The sequence below is a fragment of the Elephas maximus genome, chromosome 2 (assembly GCF_024166365.1).
Source record: "Elephas maximus indicus isolate mEleMax1 chromosome 2, mEleMax1 primary haplotype, whole genome shotgun sequence".
Classification (NCBI taxonomy): domain Eukaryota; kingdom Metazoa; phylum Chordata; class Mammalia; order Proboscidea; family Elephantidae; genus Elephas; species Elephas maximus.
Genome location: NC_064820.1, coordinates 44142425 through 44161887, shown reverse-complemented (window position 1 = coordinate 44161887; position 19463 = coordinate 44142425). Strand labels below are relative to the sequence as shown.

The 19463-nt window shown below is 35.9% G+C and overlaps 1 protein-coding gene across 7 annotated transcripts in view; it reads left to right on the top strand.

Moving 5' to 3' along the window:
- The window catches only part of LIFR (LIF receptor subunit alpha), an 85592-nt gene that overhangs the window by 37977 nt on the left and 28152 nt on the right, over nucleotides 1–19463 (top strand). For all 7 annotated transcript variants that reach the window (XR_007514429.1, XM_049862564.1, XM_049862558.1 and 4 more), the window contains 7 exons: nucleotides 2649–2812; nucleotides 8221–8395; nucleotides 8764–9018; nucleotides 11645–11774; nucleotides 12198–12367; nucleotides 14918–15063; nucleotides 16285–16447. Coding sequence is in view for 6 of the 7 variants with exons in the window: in XM_049862564.1 (XP_049718521.1) it covers nucleotides 2649–2812; nucleotides 8221–8395; nucleotides 8764–9018; nucleotides 11645–11774; nucleotides 12198–12367; nucleotides 14918–15063; nucleotides 16285–16447 (1203 nt within the window). In the remaining variant the exon portion in view is untranslated. The remainder of the gene's footprint in view (nucleotides 1–2648; nucleotides 2813–8220; nucleotides 8396–8763; nucleotides 9019–11644; nucleotides 11775–12197; nucleotides 12368–14917; nucleotides 15064–16284; nucleotides 16448–19463) is intronic.

Genomic DNA, 19463 nt, shown 5'->3' with positions numbered 1-19463 from the left:
AGATAACAGAACATGGGAGCTTAGGAAAAACTTCCATGTATTTTTTTAAATAAACCCACTAATATGAAGAAAAGGGAGGAAAAAAGTGCGTGGGTGTCCGGCTTTTTTTTTTAATCTCGGTGTTTGTAATTGTAGCTATTATTGTCTTTAGCTTGACATATTAGATATGACATGTTTTGAACAGTAGCTCACTGCTATTTAGAGAAAATTTAAGTTATGTACACTTTTCAGGGAGGAAAGCATTTTAATAGATGAGTGTCGTTTTGTGAAATACTCCCACATTTCATAATCTTTATTCCCTCGTGACATCTGGGGTCATTTGAAGGAAGAGCCCCGTTCTTAGAATCTCCTTTGTGCCCCTCTTGCCCTGAGCTGTCTGAAGCCCCTTGCTCTGTTCTGGTCACAGTAGCACCTTGGGCTCTCACCTGGCACTGAAACAGCTTCTTGCTCCGCATTGGCTTGTGCTCTTCGGTTTTGAAAAGTGGTTTCCTACTTAAAACGTCCCTTATAAAGCATTTTCCATTGTTCTTGCATAGCTGTGTTATTGGTGGCTCATTTTATTTTATTTTTTTTTTTACGTGAGTCCTGTGTAGAGCACTGGCCAGTACAATTTAGGTAAGTCTAGTAAATGCATATCTTTTAAAGGACCAGGACTAACTAAGTTATGTTGGTTGGCTCTACCATTGCTGCTCTTTAGCAAATTCAGCTTTCCTCCCGCTGCGCACTCCTGCACTTTGTTTTCCCTGATTTATTTGATTGGTCTTTGAGCTTCCTGAGGAATGATTAGGGTAGAAATGAGATCAGAGAGGTTGTGTCTCTGCATTTCCTTTAAATGCCCTTCACCTTACTATATTTGGAGGAGGAAACATGCAAGAATGCTCCAGGTCTTTCTGCCCTTCGTGCCAGAAAGCCTGCGTTCCATAGAACTGAACAAGCTCATGCCCTGCTTCATTTTCCATTAATCCAGAATTTTCAGTAATTTACCCATGCCATAAAGACTTGAAGATTTACAAGGATACTTTACTTCTTTCTGCTAACTTTTTTTTTTTTTAACTTAACTAGTTTATTTCTGTTGGATGCCCAAACCCTTGAGCATAGTTTTCCTCTTTGTCTTTTGTAACGCAGCTTCAGAGCCCGCTGCTCTCCAAACTTCCTTGTCAAATATTGACGGTGCCCGCACCAAAGTGAGTATTCTTTTCTCGGTCTCTGAACTCTGTTTTATTTGGCTCACGTGAGAGCCAGTTTCTTTTAGTCTCAGTGATCCTGGGTTTCTCTTGTTTGCTTTCTGCTTCTTTATCATACCCTCTCAGGATTCTTGGCTAGCATCCCTGGTTCCTCGGGGGCCGTAGCTGTCAGTTGCTGTTTTATCTCAGTGCATTCCTGCTTGTTTCTTCAGCAACACTCTGTGAGTTACTCTTGAGTCTTTACCTACAGTTCTGACTTTTTGTTGTTCTGTAGAGTCTGCCATTTGATCATCTTTTCTCCCCTGACACGTAGTCTTCCACATCCAGTCTTTCTCTGTCTCTTCACACTGGTTCCCGATTCCTTTTTTTTTCTTGCTGCTTGCTGGAAACTTAAGAGAAATCTTAGATGTTTCCCCTTCTCTTTATAACAAATCCATCAAAAGAACCAGTCATTTCTTTGAAATACCCATCAGATTTTGTCCTTTCTTTTTCATTTGTGTTTTTACAGTCCATATCCTTAGTATAAAAAAAAAAAAAAAAACTTTTTTTTTTTTTTTTTATCCTTAGTAATCCATCTGGGTTTTCGCTGTCTCCTAATTGATCATCTTATCTCTTGTCTCCATCTTTTGCAAACTGTGTTGCATACCACTGCTAAACAGTGATACGCAACTGAAATGCTTCTGATCTCACACTGCTTCTGTACAGTAGCCCACTGGCTTCCTAACTCAGTGCCTTAAGTCTTTCCTGCAGTCCTGCTGCTAATCAGTCATGTCTATAACCAGCGATAGGAGTCCCTGGGTGGTGCAAAGGTTGGTGCTTTGAGTCTACCCAGAGGTGCCTCGGAGGAAAGGCCTGGCCATCTGCTTCTGAAAAATCAGCCAATGAAAACCCTGTGGACCACAATCCTGTTCTGACACATGGGGTCACCATGAGTCGGAATCGACTGAATGGCAACTGGACAGATATAACCAGTGATATCACGTGTCAGTCCTCAAGGTGGTGACACTCCCCAGCATGAGGGGCTCTGATACTGGGAGATGAGGGAGGAGGCTGCAGAGGAGACAGATGGAAAACTTCACCAAAGCAGGTGTTCTGTATTTTGTCGTTTTCTGAGACCGGACCTGGCAGTGATACAAAGGAAGCTCTTGTACGTCTCTTTGATGTTACCTACTTGTAGGTCCCGGAGTTCAGACCGGATGACACTACAGTTTTGTGGGGGATCCAGTGGCTGTGTTAGAAAATGTATTCTGGGTTCAGAATAGCCAGCAGATGATTGTTATTAGGAGCTGTCTCTGTAAATAAACATACGTTATCTTTTTTTATAGTAATTGGCCCAAGAGTTTTCATTCTTGATTATTTATTTTTGGTCAAGAAGGAATGAAGTCTAAAATTAGTTGATTAATGGACTTGCAATATGAAAATCATTACTTACTTTAGTTTTACCTTTGGTTTTCGTTTTTTAAGCCTTAATCCCAGATACTCCAGAGATCTTGAACTTGATTGCTGATTTTTCAACTTCTGCATTACACATAAAGTGGAATGACAAGGGCTCTGCTTTTCCACACCACTCAAATGTCACCTGGCAAATTGAAATTCTACGTAAAAAGAAGATGGAAATTGTAACATTAGTAAGTTTCAACAAAAATAAAATTAATTTTTATATGATATTAAACTGAATCATTTTTTTTAAAGATTTTAAAGGTATTATTAGTGAACTTTTGGATTATTAAGTAGGTTGGATTTCCTTTCAGAGTTCATTACAAACCGTATGCTGTGTTTCAAAAATCACTTGTTAATTATTAAAATAATGTAGAACCACTGTAGGATATTTAGGAAATAAAGGGAGGAATACTCTGTGATTCCGCCACTTGAACATGCTAAGAACCATCTTTGTGTATTTAGCGTTTTTTTATATGCATGTTTTTACAGAAATAAGTGTCCATATAATTTAGTGTGCTATTTTTATCTTTGTCTAATAATTGTAGATGTAAAAATAAATGTTTTAAAACATATACATATAGTAATTGTTGAGAAATTTTGTGTATATAAGCTCGAATTTATCAGACTCTGAAAAAATGTTCTTATATTTAGTACATACACTTTTTTCCCCTTAGTTTTTAAATCCTGTTTAAAAATGGTTTCTTTAAGACCTACTTTTAGTTTGCTCTTAATGTAAGGAGTAATGAGAAATAGTGAAAAGTTTTGACAGCTGGTACATGGTAATTCCCTCTTTATCCTTATAGTATTTTCTTCCTCACTGGATATGAAATATGCTTAGTTACAGGTTTACGAACTAGAGGACCATCTTATGATGTTCAAATTTATTTGCGTAGATACATAGATAGGATAGTGAAGGTGAAAAATAGTATTATATTTCATTTTTTCCTTTCTGACAACCCATGTTATTATGCTCCTAAAATAAGTCATAATTGTAGTTAGTACATATCTAGTGCTTACTGCATTCCTCTCACTGTTCTAAATGCTTTTATACATGTTAATTCTTTTTAAAATAATTTATTATGTTTTTTTGTTCACAATATACACAGCAAAACATAAACCGATGTTTTCTGGGTGTACAATTCAGTGACGTTGACTACATTCTTCAAGTTGTGCAACCATTTTCACCCTCCTTTTCTGAGTTGTTCCTCCCCCATCAACATAAACTTACTGCCCCCTAAGTTTCCTGTCTAATCTTTCCAGTTGCTATTATCAGTTTGATCCCATATAGATAGTTCTTAAAAGTGTACAGTGCTAAAGGCAGACGTTCTTTATTAATCAAGCGAAACCATTGTTTTATTTAAAGAAGACTTCAGGGGTATTTTTGGTTTAAGGTTATTTCAGGGCAATAGTTTCAGGGGTTTATCCAGCCTCCATGGCTCCAGAGAGTCTGGATTACGTGAGGATTTGAAATTCTGTTCTGCATTTTCCTTCTTTTGATCAGGAGTCCTCTGTAGAATCTTTGATCAAAATGTTCAGTATTGGTAGCTGGGCATCATCCAGTTCTTCTGGTCTCATGGCAAAGGAGGCAGGTGTTTGTGGAGGCAATTAGCCACACATTCCATTTCCTCCTCCTATTCCTGACTCTCCTCCTTCCATTGCTCCAGGTTAATAGAGACCAGTTGTAGTACCTTGGATGGCCATTCTTGTTAATTCTTTTAATCCTCACAACAGCCCCATGAGGGGAGGTACTATTATTATCACCCCCATTTTACAGATGAAGATACAGAGTTGTGGATACATTAAGTGGTGGAGCCAGGATTTGAGCCCAGGCACTTTGGTTCAAGTCTGTTTTTCATTTAAAATGCTCTCCTTTTACTTTTCACCTATGCAAATTGAACCTACATTTCAAGACCCACGTCAAATCCTACCCTTTATTTTAAAGCCCATCCTCATTAAAGCCTCTTTTCTTTGATTCTTAAATAAAATACTCTCTTTTCTTAAATTCTAGTGGCAATTCTTGTCTGTGAATCTAGTTTTGCAGTTAGCTTTGATGTAGCGGCATCATTGTTGTCTTAAAACTACTACTTGGTTAAAATCTTATTGCTTAACTATTTTTTTTAATGGTATAACATTTTACATTCCACAGTTTCTGCTAACTGGCTTAGGGTGACTTCCTAAAACCTTTTCTCACCTTTAAAGTGGTGATAATTCATACCCTAGGGTCCAAAAGGTAAATGATTTGGTGATATTTATGAAGCTGCTAAACAAATATTAGTTCTTATTATTTCTTTTGGAGACTAGTTGACTTTTTTTAAAAAAACTAACTTAAAAAAAAATTGTTGTCAAGCCTATTCTGACTCATAGCGACACTATAGGACAGAGTAGAACCGCCCCATATGGTTTCCAAGGAGCGGCCAGTGGATTCACACTGCTGACCTTTTGGTTAGCAGCCAACCCCTTAACCACTTTGCCACTTTAAGGATACTAAAATTAGAGGGATATACTCTTTGAAGTTGGAGTGAAATAAAAGATAAAGGAATTATTTTTCTAAGACCACATTACTCATTACCACAAAACCCTTGACAAGTCAGCAATGGCAAGATAGTGATTCCCTACTTTTAGGAATATAATCATTGAAGAACAAACTTTCTAAGAGGAAATATAGTCAAAGTAAAGAAAAATAGAGAACTAATTAATTAAAAAAGGGAAATTCAAGAGGAAAAACGACCCAGGTCCATAGTAAAATTTGACATTTTTGTTTATAATTATGTTATTAATATCAATATCTTTAAGTGAGAATTGCTTACATTCAGTCATTTTATAATAGTTCAAAGCTCTAGAAGACTATGCAGTAGTATTTCATTTATAAGGTATTTGACAATTCTGCCCACGGCCCCTGTGTACAGCCACGGAAACTGTATATTGCATAGACCATGGTGTGACTGATGCCCTGGGAATTATGGGTATTGTGGCCCATAATTTTTCTCTGTGGAAACAACTGCTTTCAACTCTTCTAGCTCATTTCTTTTGTTATGTGTTTTTATTTCTTGATTTTGTTTTTGTAGTTTTGAGCAGTGTTACTAATTTCCCACGGTAGACAGCGAGAATTTAGCTCTCTTTAACTCCCTTGCCCCAACCTCCAAGTGCACACACACATGCGCGCGCACATGCACGCACACACACGCTTTGTTTTCCTGTCTCCTCGCGTTCTTCCAATATAATTATATAATTTTTGGCCAGCCGGTAGTCATTGTTTGTGTTATAGTTATGTAAACACTATTTACTGCTGAGCCAAGTTGTATATTCTGTTACCTTTTTTATACAACTTCTTGTGTTGTCTTTTTTTTTTAAGTTTTCTTTGTTTTACTAATTCAGTTCTAAATTTTTTTCCATGTTGTATAAATCACCTCTCAAAATATTCAAGCACAGTAGGTATTTTATCAGTTTTGGCTTTGTTACTGAATCTCTCTGAGGGCCTTCTGACTTGCTTCCCAACCCTTTTAACATAAGAGCTCACATAGTTTGTATAACACAGATTATGGGAAATAGCTGAGACTGCTATTACCAACAAAAGTGAAAAGACGGTCAGTTCCAAATATTGAGAGAGTCCAGAGCAATTAAAACTTTCATACACTGCTGGTGGGAGTGTAAAATGCTGCCAGACAACTACATTAAGACATTGCATTTCTGAAAATATCTGCATTCATACATGGTCACTAGTTTAGTTGGATATAGAATCCTAGATTGGAAAAATTTCCCCTCAAGATTTTGAAGACATTGTTCCATTGTTTCTTATGTGAACCTGTCTTCTTTTGTTGTGCTGGACACATATTGGGTCTCTTTAAATCTGGAAACACCTGTCAGCTCTGGGAAATTTTATTTCTTTGATTTCCTTTTTTCAATTTTCTCCTGTTTTCATACAACTTCTGTTATTTAGAAATTGGACCCCTCAGACTGGTCCTCTAATTGTCTTATCTTTCCTATTTTCCATCAGTCTTTTGCTCTATTTTCTGAGAAACTTTTCCTAAACTGTATCTTGAATTTTTACTACTATATTTTTAAATTTATGAAGCATCCCTTTTCCTTTTTTTTTTTTTAAATGTATCCTATTTTTGTTTCATGGATGCAGTATATTATCTCTTGAGTATATGATTTTTGTTTTGTCTTCTTTCTGAAAGGTCTGTTACTTCAAGGGTTTTTTTTTTTTTTTTGTCTTCATTTTGTTCTTTTAACTTTTAAATTAGTTTTTTTTTTTTTTTCTCTCCATGTTTTGGCAACCCTGGTTGCTGTTCATGTTTAAGTGAGGGGCTCTTAAAAAATAAAAGATCTGATTGGAACTTTTGTGTTTCTCTATTGGGCCTTGCTGATGGGGGCTTCAATATAGGTTGATTACGCTGGGCTGTGTAGTTAGTGAACCTGTAATGTTATCTTAGGTATTTTGTCTTTACCTGCTTATATGTCTCAGAAAAGTTTGTTCAGACTCCTGCCTGGTGAGTATGAGCTTGGCTACCAGTATCCTGGGAGCTGAGTAGGGGAAAAAGTCAAGAGTGTCTCAGCCTTCAGAATGCATAGTTTAGCATTCCCCCTGTTTTTTGATGGTATTCCTCACTCTCAACTCTTTCTTACATCTTTCAATCCAGAGATACTGTGTTTTACTTTTCCAGAGTATAAATCTCCATTGTGCAAGCTAAAGAAGGGTAGCACCTTAGTAGCATAGAGTGCCAGAGGGGATCTGGCTATCTCTAACATATCTTCAAAGAACTTTCATTCTTCCCGTTTTGAGGTGTACCTTCACCCTGCCCTTCCAGAGCAACCTGGTATTGCCACTTCCTGAGCCTACTGGGCATTTCTATGAGAAAAATCAAGTTGTTTCCTGGCTTTCCCACTGGAAGGTTACAATTCAGCTTTCCTAGGTCTTCCACATCCGCTACGATTGTCCATTCACTTTTCAGATTCCAGAATTTTAGTGTGGTTTCTTCTCTTGTTTTGTCCCTGTGCATCTAGGCCTTTAAAATCATCTCCTTATTCTTGTTTTAGAGGGATTTCAGGAGGGAAGAGAGAAGGAAATGCGTTTGTATAATATGCTGTTTTTACCTGGAAATCCCAAGGTACCTTATAGTAGATTCTCAGTATTTGATTTTAATCTTACCCATTTCTTACAGTTGAGATTACTATTTATTCATATCGTTATAAGGTTCATATTTAGGAATATATAATGGTTGTATAAAAAATTTAATCTAAAACAATAATTTATCGTTTTTTTTGAACTACAGTTCTTCCCTTTGACTTTAAGTCTCAGCCCATTAGTTATTTTCTCTCCACGAGAAATGAAGATTACTTAGGCAATAGGTACTGATTGAACATTTAGGAATATCAACATCTTGTATGATGATGTGCTAGGGCCTAAAGGTGAAGAAGTAAACTAATGAATCATGATTATTTTTACTATAACTCTTCTGTTATGCATTATAGAAAACTGAGATAATTTTACTACTATCTGCTGATTAAAAACAGTCTATTACGCTTTTTAATCCTAAAGGAAAGGAGGGCATATCACTGTTCAGAAATTTCCTTTTGTGTTTGTGTTCATTTTTAGATGACCCACAATACAACTCTGAATGGTAAAGATACGCTTCACCACTGGAGTTGGACCTCAGACATGCCCTTGGAGTGTGTCACTCATTATGTGAGAATGAGGTGCTACATTGATGATCTTCATTTCTCCGGTCACAAAGAGTGGAGTGACTGGAGCCCAGTGAAGAACATTTCTTGTGAGCTTTATATTTAAAGAATTTTTTTGTTTGGGGTGGGCATACCTTATCTTCAGGCTACCACTCTTACAAAGCATCTAACAACGTATTTTGTATATAGTGGGGTAACTATTATAAGGAACCTTAGTGGCAAAGTGGGTAAGAGCTCAGACTGCTAACCAAAAGGTTGGCAGGTCAAATCCATCATCTGCTCCTTGGAAACCCTGTGGGGCAATTCTACTCTGTCCTCTAGGGCCTCCGTGAGTCAGAATTGACTTGACAGCACACAACAACTATTATAAAAGCAATAAACAATCTTTATTTTAATTAAAAAAGCCCATTATGGGAAAAGATCTCTAAAGTATTTGTAATTCTTCTGTTCTTTCTAGGGTCACCTGATTATCAGCCTAAGGTTTTTCCTGAAGACAAAGTGGTACTCGTAGGCTCAGATGTAACAGTTTGTTGTGTAATTCAAGAAAAAGTCATATTAGCACAGTTTGGCAAAGAAAAGTGCTCCCTTATCCATCTCGATGGAGAAAATGTTGCAATCAAGATCTATAATGTTTCTGTTTCTCCAACTAGTGGAACAAATGTGGTTTTCACAACAGACACCAACCTGGTTGGAACAGTTATTTTTGCAGGATGTAAGTATATAATATTAAAGAGCGTTCCTGATGCTTTTGGTCCTCCTGAAAGCCTTAATCCTTTTTCTGGAGAGTGATTTTGTTTCTTCCTTATTTCTTTGTTCTTTGTAGGTTTTATAACAAGATTTGGAACATCCAGCTAATTTTTTGTTTAAATTCTTAGTTCACAGCTTTGTTGAGTCAAGAGTCCTTGGTATATAACATTTTTTGATCCTAAATTGTTAAATTAGGAATTACTTTATATAAATTAATTTACCAGCCAGCTAAAATACACCTTTTTAAGTTTCTTAATTAAAGAAACCGTAATTATTTTTACACAAAATATTTCAATAGCATCATCTTTAAATAATCCATTTGAGGAGAGGAGGGTGGCTGGAGGACAAGGGTGAGAGGAAGACTTATTCTTTATGTGATGTGTTCTTTATGTAATGTGTGCTCCATAAGTCTGGGGTGTCTTTGTTAACATGAACACTTCTAAAGTTGTAACATTCGATGACATTTCCAAAGGTTGTCATAGTGGACTGCCCTACCTACATGACTTATGTTGAATGTCCACACATTATTTAGTTTTTAGATCTAAATTTTATAGTTTTCCGTCTCCTCCTTTTGTGGTAACTGCTAGTGATACCAAAAAGTGAGGTATCCATTAAAGGTATGGAAGAAAAAAATGGAAAATGTAAAAGGTGAGAATATTCCCTGTGTTCATTTCTTTGCTTTCCAAGCGTACTCTAATCGTTTATCACAGTACAAAAACAAACCCATTTAGTTTATAATTTAACCTTCACTTACAGTGTTTGAAGGTTGAAATATTGTTCGGTATTTCTCAACTCAGGAGCAACAGTAGCATTCCTTTTAGAGGTAGCTTTTTAGAAACTGACGAGAGTAGGTTTTTATGGTTTGAGGTATGGGTTAGAATTCATTTTCTTTCGCATATGGATATCCCTGTAACCCACCATTTATTGAAAAGATTGAAAAGAATTTTAGAATCAGTGTGTCACTTTCTCTCTACACACACACACACACAATCAAAAGCTGCTGGAATTTTGATTGGGATTACATTAAATCTATAGATCAATTTTGGAGAGTGTTCATTTTTATGATATTGAGTCTTCTAAACCCTGAACATGATGTATGCCTCCATTTATTTAGGTCTTCGGTTTATCTCAGTGAGAGAAGGCTCTTTCTTTTGGTAAATTTATTCCTAGATGTTTAATATTTTCTAGTGCTTTTTTAAAAAATGGCTTTGTTTTTTAAATTTTCTGTTTGCTGGTGTGTAGAAATACAGTCGTTTTTAACATATATAGACCTTATATTTAGCTTCAGTTGATTCTTTTGTAAGTTAATTTCTTTGAGAAGAAAATCAATTCATTTCAGATACCTTTTGTTATTTGAATTTTAAGTATTTCACCTTATATTTCTGCCAAGTCCTAAAATATCCAGCAGTTTAAATATATTCAAATTATTTGGTGTGTGTTTTTAATAAAGTTGGCTGAAAGTTCGTTCTTAGATTTAAAATAATTTTCAAAATAAGCATGGTAATGCTTGTCAAATTGTTAAACTTTATATAAAAAAAAGAAAAAAAATTTTTTTTTTTTTTATAAAAGCATCCATTATTCCTCTTAATATCTAAAATGTCATTGAAAGATGGTGTTCTTATCTCTGGGGAAGGTATGCGAAATTTTCTAAGTCTTGGCTGATAAACTAAGGACTGTTTTAAAAATGTGTTTTTTAAAAAACTATAAAATTATTTTACAGAACATTTCAACAAGTAGATTATTAAAAGGAGAAACAAAACCTTTTACCTTTTCGATCATTTGGGTAAATATGAACTATAGGAAATATTAGTTTCTGTCCTACGTGGGTTCAACATGATTACAGAAATAGCAGTTTCTGCAGTCAGCAGTGTCAGACTGCAGTACACGCATGACCACTTTAAAGGTCTCACACACACACACACACACACACACACACACACACACACAAAAAAAAAAAACCTGTTTTCTTTTTGTAGCCGGGCCTTACAGAGCCAGGGAGAACTGTTACAGTAAAAAGCAAAACAACAAAAGAGAAGCAGGCAATTTGAATATATGGTGATGTAGAACTTTATCAGCAGTTTTACTTTGTAAATAATAGTCCTTATAACTTTTTTTTTTTATAACTTATGTAAGAACTTTGAAACTTGTAATGTGACTTATGTTAGCGTCTAACATGATTTAGTATTTCTTTTCTGATCACAGTATATAGATGATAGATGTTAATACTTTAAACTTAAAATTTTTCTGAATTAACTTGTTAAACACAGGTTTGTTTGAGAGATTTGGTCAACTCTGAAATAGAATTCCAGGGAAAAAAGTAACAGTTGATCTCTTCAGGCTGCTATTGGGGAGTTTCCAAACAAGCTAAACATCACTCTTTAGTATGTTTTTACCCATCATTTCTAAGGTAATATCAACTCTGACAAAACATGCTATACAAAGAATGATAAAATTCCTGTATTGTTTGAAAGCAAAATACAAACAGTAAATTATTTCCTTTTTAAGGGAATTGTACAAAATGTGACTAACATTTATAAAATACTACATCTTCAGGGAAAATACTAAGTAACTACTTTTTTTTTCCCCATTAGATCCACCTGATATTCCTCAGAAACTAAATTGTGAGACACGTGATTTAAAGGAGATCATATGCACTTGGAACCCAGGAAGACCTACAGGATTGTTGGGCCCGCACAACACAAGTTACACTTTATTTGAAAGGTAAGGGTAATTGTGAAAGAATGTAAAACTTAAATGGTGAGGTGTGTGTTGGAAAGATGTTAAATGATATAGAAAAATGCTGTATTTCATTTATATTGCGAGCAAGGTACACAACCAAGCATGCCATATAAAATTGCGTAACTGTCACTGCTGCAATTTAAATACATTTTCTTGCTCCCTTTTTTAAAAGCTTGGAAGAAAGAACGCCCTGATATAGAGACTGTTCCTGGATAGTGGGCCTATGGGTCATTTTTGTTTTCTCTTTACTTCCTGTATCTTAAATATTTCTTCTATGAGTATGTAGTATGTCTATAATTAGAAGTGTACACTTTTTAAAAAAATTATTAGAAATTTGCTACAGTATTTATCTCATGCCATTTTGAACTTATTTTAACATTTTTTTTTATTGCTCTTTTAATTCAGTTTTTCAGGAAAAAATGTTACATTTAAAAGAGCTGAAGATCCTGCAGATATAAGCTATCAGTTGTTCTTTCAAATGATTCCAAATTGGGAAATATATAATTTTACTTTGAATGCTCGCAATCCTTTGGGTCAATCAGAATCAACAATTTTAGTCAACATAACTAAAAGAGGTAAGCTGCTTCATAAACCAGTGTCTTAAAAATCACTTTAGAAGTGGCAGAACATCTTGATGTTTATGAAAAGTGCTTTTAGGGATTACTTTGGACTGTTTCCTTTATAGTTATTTAATATTAACTGTAAATTTTATTTAAAAATCTTTAAAATGTAAAATTTCTACTTTCACCATTCTGTTTAAAATAAAAATATGATTTAAGCATTTTTATAGAAACCACAGTGGCTCTAATAGGTTCTAAAAAAAAAAAAATTGTCCAGTTTTTAAAAACGTTTTATTTTAAATTGTAGACTCATAGGTGTTTGCAAAAATGGTGCTTAGAGTTCCAAGAATCCTTCACGAAGCTTTCCCTGATGGTGACACCTTATATAACTGTAGTACAATGTCAAAACCAGGACATTGACAGTTGTATAGCGCTGTTAACAATACTACTGACTTTATTCAGTTTTCACTTATATTTGTATGTGCACGTATTTGTGTCTACAGTTTTATGCAGTTTGGTGGCATAGTAGTTAAGTGCTTGACTACAAACCAAAACTTGGTGGTTCAAAGCCACCAGCAACTCCATGGAGAAAAAGATGTGTCAGTCTGCTTGTGTAAAGGTTTATAGCCTTGAAACCCGGTGGGGCAGTTCTACTCTGTCCTGTAGGGTTGCTATGAGTTAGAATCAACCCAACAGCAATGAGTTTTTATTTTGTTTATAGATCAAATCATACAATTTGATCCCACGTATAGATTCACGTAACCACAACTGCCATCAAGATACAGAACTATTGTATCACCACAAAAAAGTCCTCTGCTACCCTTTTAGCACCACACACATGCACACACACACACTCACTCTCTCTTCTCCCTGTCCCTTGAAAACCACTAATCTGTCCTTTATTGCTTGTCAGTTTGAGAATGTTATATAGAGTATATGACCTTTTGAGATCCACATTTTTTACTGAGAATAATATCCTTGAGATGCATCTAAGTTGTTGCATGTACAATAATTTGTTCCTTTTTATTGCTGCTGATTTGTGAATTTTTACCAAGCTTATTGGCATGTAGCGCAAAATAAGAATAAAATGTGGTCAGTCTCTTCTCCATTCATTCTTATGGTCACTCCATGCACATTAACTTCGTGCTAGGCTCTGTGCAGAAAGAAATAGCGTAGGGGCCATCCCTTGGAGACTGACAGGGGAAAGGCCATTACGGTGTCGCCTGGTGGCACAAATGGTTAAGAGCTTGGCTGCTACCTGAAAAATTGGCAGTTTGAACCTACCTAGCAGCTCCATGGAAGAAAGTCTTGACAACCTGTCTGTGTAAAGATTATAAAAACAGATGAAACCCAGTGCTGTCGAGTCAGTTCTGACTCATAGTGACACTATAGGACAGAGTGGAACTGCCCTATAGAGTTTCCAAGGAGCGCCTGGTGGATTCGAACTGCTGACCCTTTGGTTAGCAGCCGTAGCACTTAACCACTATGCCACCAGGGTTTCCATGAGAAACTTATTGCTCTGTCACATGGGGTGACTATGAGTCAAAATCGACTCAGCAGCACCTAACAACAAGTGATTAGTTAGATGGTCCGTTGCGTTTTTAAAAAATACCACCTTTACAATTCTTCCTTCCAGCCATTTTTGTTTCCTGATTTTTCTTAAGGTCAGGACAGCTACATTTTATATTTGAGTGGTAGTACTTATATGTATTTGTCTGCCTTTACAAGCTTACTTCCCCACCTGATTATTTCCTACCACTCAAGTTGGCGTAAGCACTGTCACCACCGTGATGTGCAGTTTGCTTCGCTGTAGTTCACTCTTGCCAGTACCTTACCTAAAATGCTTTTCTGCACCCATCTTGCCAATTTTAGTCTGATCCTTCCTTCAAAGCTCATGTTAAGTCCCATCTTTACTCTAAGACCTTCTCTCCTACACTCATATTCAAATTCTGTTAACAGTTAATATTTGTACCACTCATTTAGCACTTAGCATATATAACACTTGTTCGTGTTCTTTCTAGCATATATAACACTTGTTCGTGTTCTTTCTTGCTTGCTTGTCATTCTCCAAGTGAATTAGAAGTTCCTTAAAGGTAGAGACTTACTACCTTTTAATACTCCCAATCCCGGTGGAGAACCTCAAGTATCGTTGGTTCTTGAAAAAAATCCGGCATGATGTTAGCAGTAAATATAAGGTTTGTGGATTGCACAAACGTTTTTAGGTGCCATCGAGTCGATTTTGATTCATGGCAACCCTGTGTGACAGAGTAGAACTGCCCCATAGGGTTTTCTTAGCTGTAATTTTTGCAGAAGTAGATTGCCAGGTCTTTCTCCGACAAAGCTACTAAATGAGGTCAAATCACCTACCTTTCAGTTAGCAGCCAAGAGCTTAACTGTGTGTTCACCAGAGCTCCTATTCCACAAATACTGGGTAGAATATTGTTGATGTAAAGATGTAATGATACCTTTCTTGATTTGTTTTCTTTTATCCTGTTTTGTCATATTAGAAAATAGCTTGTAACCTTTAAATAAAATTTTAAGTAATCTTTAAAATTTTATTTGCAGTTTATCCCCATACTCCTACTTCATTTAAAGTGAAGGATACTAATTCAACAGCTGTTAGCCTTTCTTGGTACTTACAAGGCAACTTTGCAAAAATGCATCTTTTATGTCAAGTTGAAATTACTAAAAGCAATTCAGTACAAGAACTGGTGAGTATGATTCATTCTTGTATACGTTTCCTTTGAGGTTATTTTGGGTAAAACACTGAGTTTTCAAAAAGAGTCAAGTAAATTGATGTGTATGAAATTTCAGATTATTTATTGTTGTGATTTACTAAGAACAGGCGTTATATATCAATGTAATAACAGCATTATATTTAGCATTCGAAACCAGTTATAAGACTGAATATTATAGAACATAAGTTTGACTTTTATTACTTACAGTGTTCCCAGGTTTAGTATAGTACCTGGCACGTAGCTAGTATTCAGTACATTTGTGAATGAATAAGTAGTTTTTGCTGTAGCCTTTAGCAGCAGTTAATGAACTAACCAGCACCAGCAAGTAGAAGTGATTTTTAAAACCACAGAGTGCAGCAATGGGAGCAAGTTATAATTATAATTGGTAATTATAAGTCAAAACATGACTTTTTAATACATTTTAATTATTTAGGTTGACTTTATACTGTACTATCTTACAATTTGTGGTAGGTCCAAAATAAATGATACTGCAATTGAATATTCATTTGGAAATGTACTGATGATTTCTAGGAAATTACTCAAAACTGCAAAATGTAACTCAAAAAGCTTCTTTGTAATAAGTAATTAGGAGCTCAGAGCTTTTCCTAAAACATATAAATCTCAAATTTACTTAGAGTTGCTTCATTTTTATTTTTTTTAAGTAAGTACTTATTGAATATTTACTTCGTGTTTTAGCACCATCCTAGTGATTCCAAGTGACATATAAAAAGATCCGTAAGAGATGATGCCTGCCTTCAAGAAACTTCATTCAAGTATCATATCAGTAATCTGTTAAATCCTCAAGGCCATCTCACATTATGAAATTATGTTAAGGTTTATTGGATTAGCCACTGACTGATGATTCAGAAGGTTTTAAAAAAAATTTATGATCATCTCTGCATAATTTAATTGACCGATAATACTTAGATCCATTTTTTGGATTAAAAAGACACCCTAATTTTGTTTATTGCCATTAAAAAAAAAAAAAAAAAAAAACACACATTACAACAGCATAATTTGACTGACTTGGCATGTATATAAGAATTAAAATATTACAGTGGTTGAATTGTTTTCAGTGTTATATATTCAAACTCATGGACTTTCAGTGGACTTATGTTAAACATTTGGGAGGTTTTCCTTTAAAAACTGTTTTCGTATGTAAATGTATTCGTGCATTGATTTGTTTTCTAACAGCGGAATGTCACGGTCAAAGGAGTAGAAGATTCAAGCTATTTCGTTGTCGTAGGCAAGTTAAGTCCATATACTAATTATACTTTTCGGATTCGTTGTTCTACTGAAACATTCTGGAAATGGAGCAGCTGGACCATTGAAAAACAGCACCTAACCACAGAAGCCAGTAAGTTAACCAAGTGATTTTACGGCTAATGATTATCGTGCGTCTAGACGTTTTACAACTTTTTTTTTTGGAAAGTGTCACCAAAGTGCCTGAAAGGAGGAGAATGGTTAGATAAATTGTGTAATACCGTTAATAACATATTATACAGACATTTTAACTGGTGGTTTTAAAAGTTTTGGAATAATAAGGAAAAATGCATAACGTGTGAAAGGCTGAGGTTACCCTAGCTACAATAGGGTTGCACCTGAATTAAAACATTGCATAGGATATGAAACTTGAAATTGTAGTAAGAATTACTTTCACTGGGATTTTAATACTGTGTTTAGATTGCCTTTTAAGAAAGCAATTAATAATAAAAATCATTAGAATTTTTATATGGGACCTAAGCCTAAGACAAGGATGGGGCTAAAAGACCTTGACAGTCACTTTCTATAGTATACATAGGCCAACATAGGTATAAATCAGGTAGGTGGATTTCCAGGTATATTAATTTCCAAAGAAAATGGGATTCTATCCTTAAATAACCAGATGTTAGCTTTAAAACAAAACTTAGATATAGGTGTAATTTTCAGGAATCATCCAACAAAAGATAGTAAAAGTTTTGTTTGCACTATGTAATATAGGGAATATGAGAATTTCTTCCAGAAAAATTAACAAATAGTAAAGCAAAAATGGTAGACGTTAATTCAGATTTTGCCTCTCCCATGAAAATAGAAAATTAAACCAAGTCCACAAGAGCCAAAGTACAACCTCGAGTGTATCTCACCTGAATTTAGAGAGCATCTCAAGAATGGATTTGATGCATTGGACACTAATGACCAAAGACCAGACGAGTTGTGAAATGACATCAAGGACATCATACATGATGAAAGAAAGAGGTCATTAAAAAGACGGAGAAGAAAGAAAAGACCAAAGTGGATGTCAGAAGAGACTGAAACTTGCTGTTGAGTTTTGAGTAGCTAAAGCAAAAGGAAGAAATGATGAAGTAAAAGAGCTGAACAGAAAATTCAAAGGGAGGCTCAGGAAGACAAAGTAAAATATTATAATGACATGTGCAAAGACCTGCAGTTAGAAAACCAAAAGGAAAGAACATGCTAGGCATTTCTCAAGCTGCAAGAAGGGAAGAAAAACTTGAAACCTCAAATTGCGATATTGAAAGATTGTACCGGGAAAATATTAAATGACGCAGGAAGCATCAAAAGAAGATGGAAGTAATACGTAGAGTCACTATACCAAAAAGAATTGGTCAACGTTCAACCATTTCAGGAGGTGGCATATTATCAGCAACTGATGGTACTGAAAGAAGAAGTCCAAGCTGCACTGAAGGCACTGGAGAAAAACAAGGCTTCAGCAATTGACGGAGTACCAGTTGAGATGTTTCAGCAGATGGATGCAGTGCTGGAAGTGTTCACTCATCTATACTAGGAAATTTGGAAGACAGCTACTTGGCCAACAAACTGGAAGAGATCCATATTTATGCCTATCCCCAAGAAAGGTGATCCAACCAAATGTGGAAATTATCTGACAATATCATTAATATCACAGGCAAGTAAAATTTTGCTGAAAGTCATTCAAAAACTGCTGCAGCAGTATGTTGACAGGGAACTGCCAGAAAATCAGGCTGGATTCAGAAGAGGACTTGGAACAAGGAATGTCATTCTTGATGTCAGATGGATCCTGGCCGAAAGCAGAGAATACCAGAAAGATGTTGATCTGTGTTTTATTGACTATGCAGATGCATTCAACTGTGTGGATCATAACAAATTATGGATAACATTGCGAAGAGTGGGAATTCCAGAACACTTAATTGTGCTTATGAGGAACCTGTACATAGATCAGGACGCAGTCAAACAGAACAAGGGGATAATGCATGGTTTAAAGTCAATGAGGGTGTGTGTCAGGGTTGTATCCATTCACTATACCTATTCAATCTGTATGCTGAGCAAATAATCCGAGAAGCTGGACTCTATGAAGACCAGGGCATCAGGATTGGAGGGAGACTCATTAACAACCTGCATTATGCAGATGACACAGCCTTGCTTGCTGAAAGTGAAGAGGACTTGAAGCACTTACTGATGAAGATCAAAGACCACAGCCTTCAGTATGGATTATACCTCAACATAAAGAAAACAGAAATCCTCACAACTGGACCAATAAGCAACGTTATGATAAACAGAAAAAAAGACTGGAGTTGTCAAGGATTTTATTTTACTTGGATCTACAATCAACACCTGTGGAAGGAGCAGTCAAGAAATCCAAAGACACGTTGCATTGGGCAAATTGGCTGTAAAAAACGTCCTCTTTAAAGTGTTAAAAAGCAAAGATAACACCTTGAGGACTAAGGTGTGCCTGACCCAAGCTATGTTGTTTTCAGTGGCTTCATATGCATGCGAAAGCTGGACAGTGAATACGGAAGACTGAAGAAGAATTGATGCCTTTGAATTGTGCTGGCGAAGAATATTGAATATGCCATGGACTGCCAAAAGAAGGAACAAGTCTTTCTTGGCAGAAGCCTAGCCAGAATGCTCCTTAGAAGCAAGGATGGTGAGACTGCATCTTAAATACTTTGGACATGTTGTCAGGAGGCATCAGTCCCTAGAGAAGGACATGCTTGGTAAAGTCTTGAGGGTCAGCGAAAAAGAGGAAGACCCTCAACAAGATGGATCGACACAGTGGCTGCAACAATGGGCTTAAGCATAACAACAATAGTGAAGATGGTGCAGGACCGGGAAGTGTTCTGTTCTGTTGTACGTAGGGTCGCTATGAGTTGTAACTGACTCGATGGCACCTAACAACATCAACCTTTGCAATACGTATTAAGAATTCTATGGATCCTCACAAATGAATCCTAAACATGAGTCTAGAGAGGAATGTAACAGTTATTATTGATACGTTAACATATTACCCCAAAACTCATTGTCTTAGAACAGCAAACATCTATCATTTCAGTTTCTGTGGGCCAGAAATTCAGGAGCAGCTTAGCTGAGTGGTTCTGGCTCTTGAGTCTCTGGTGATT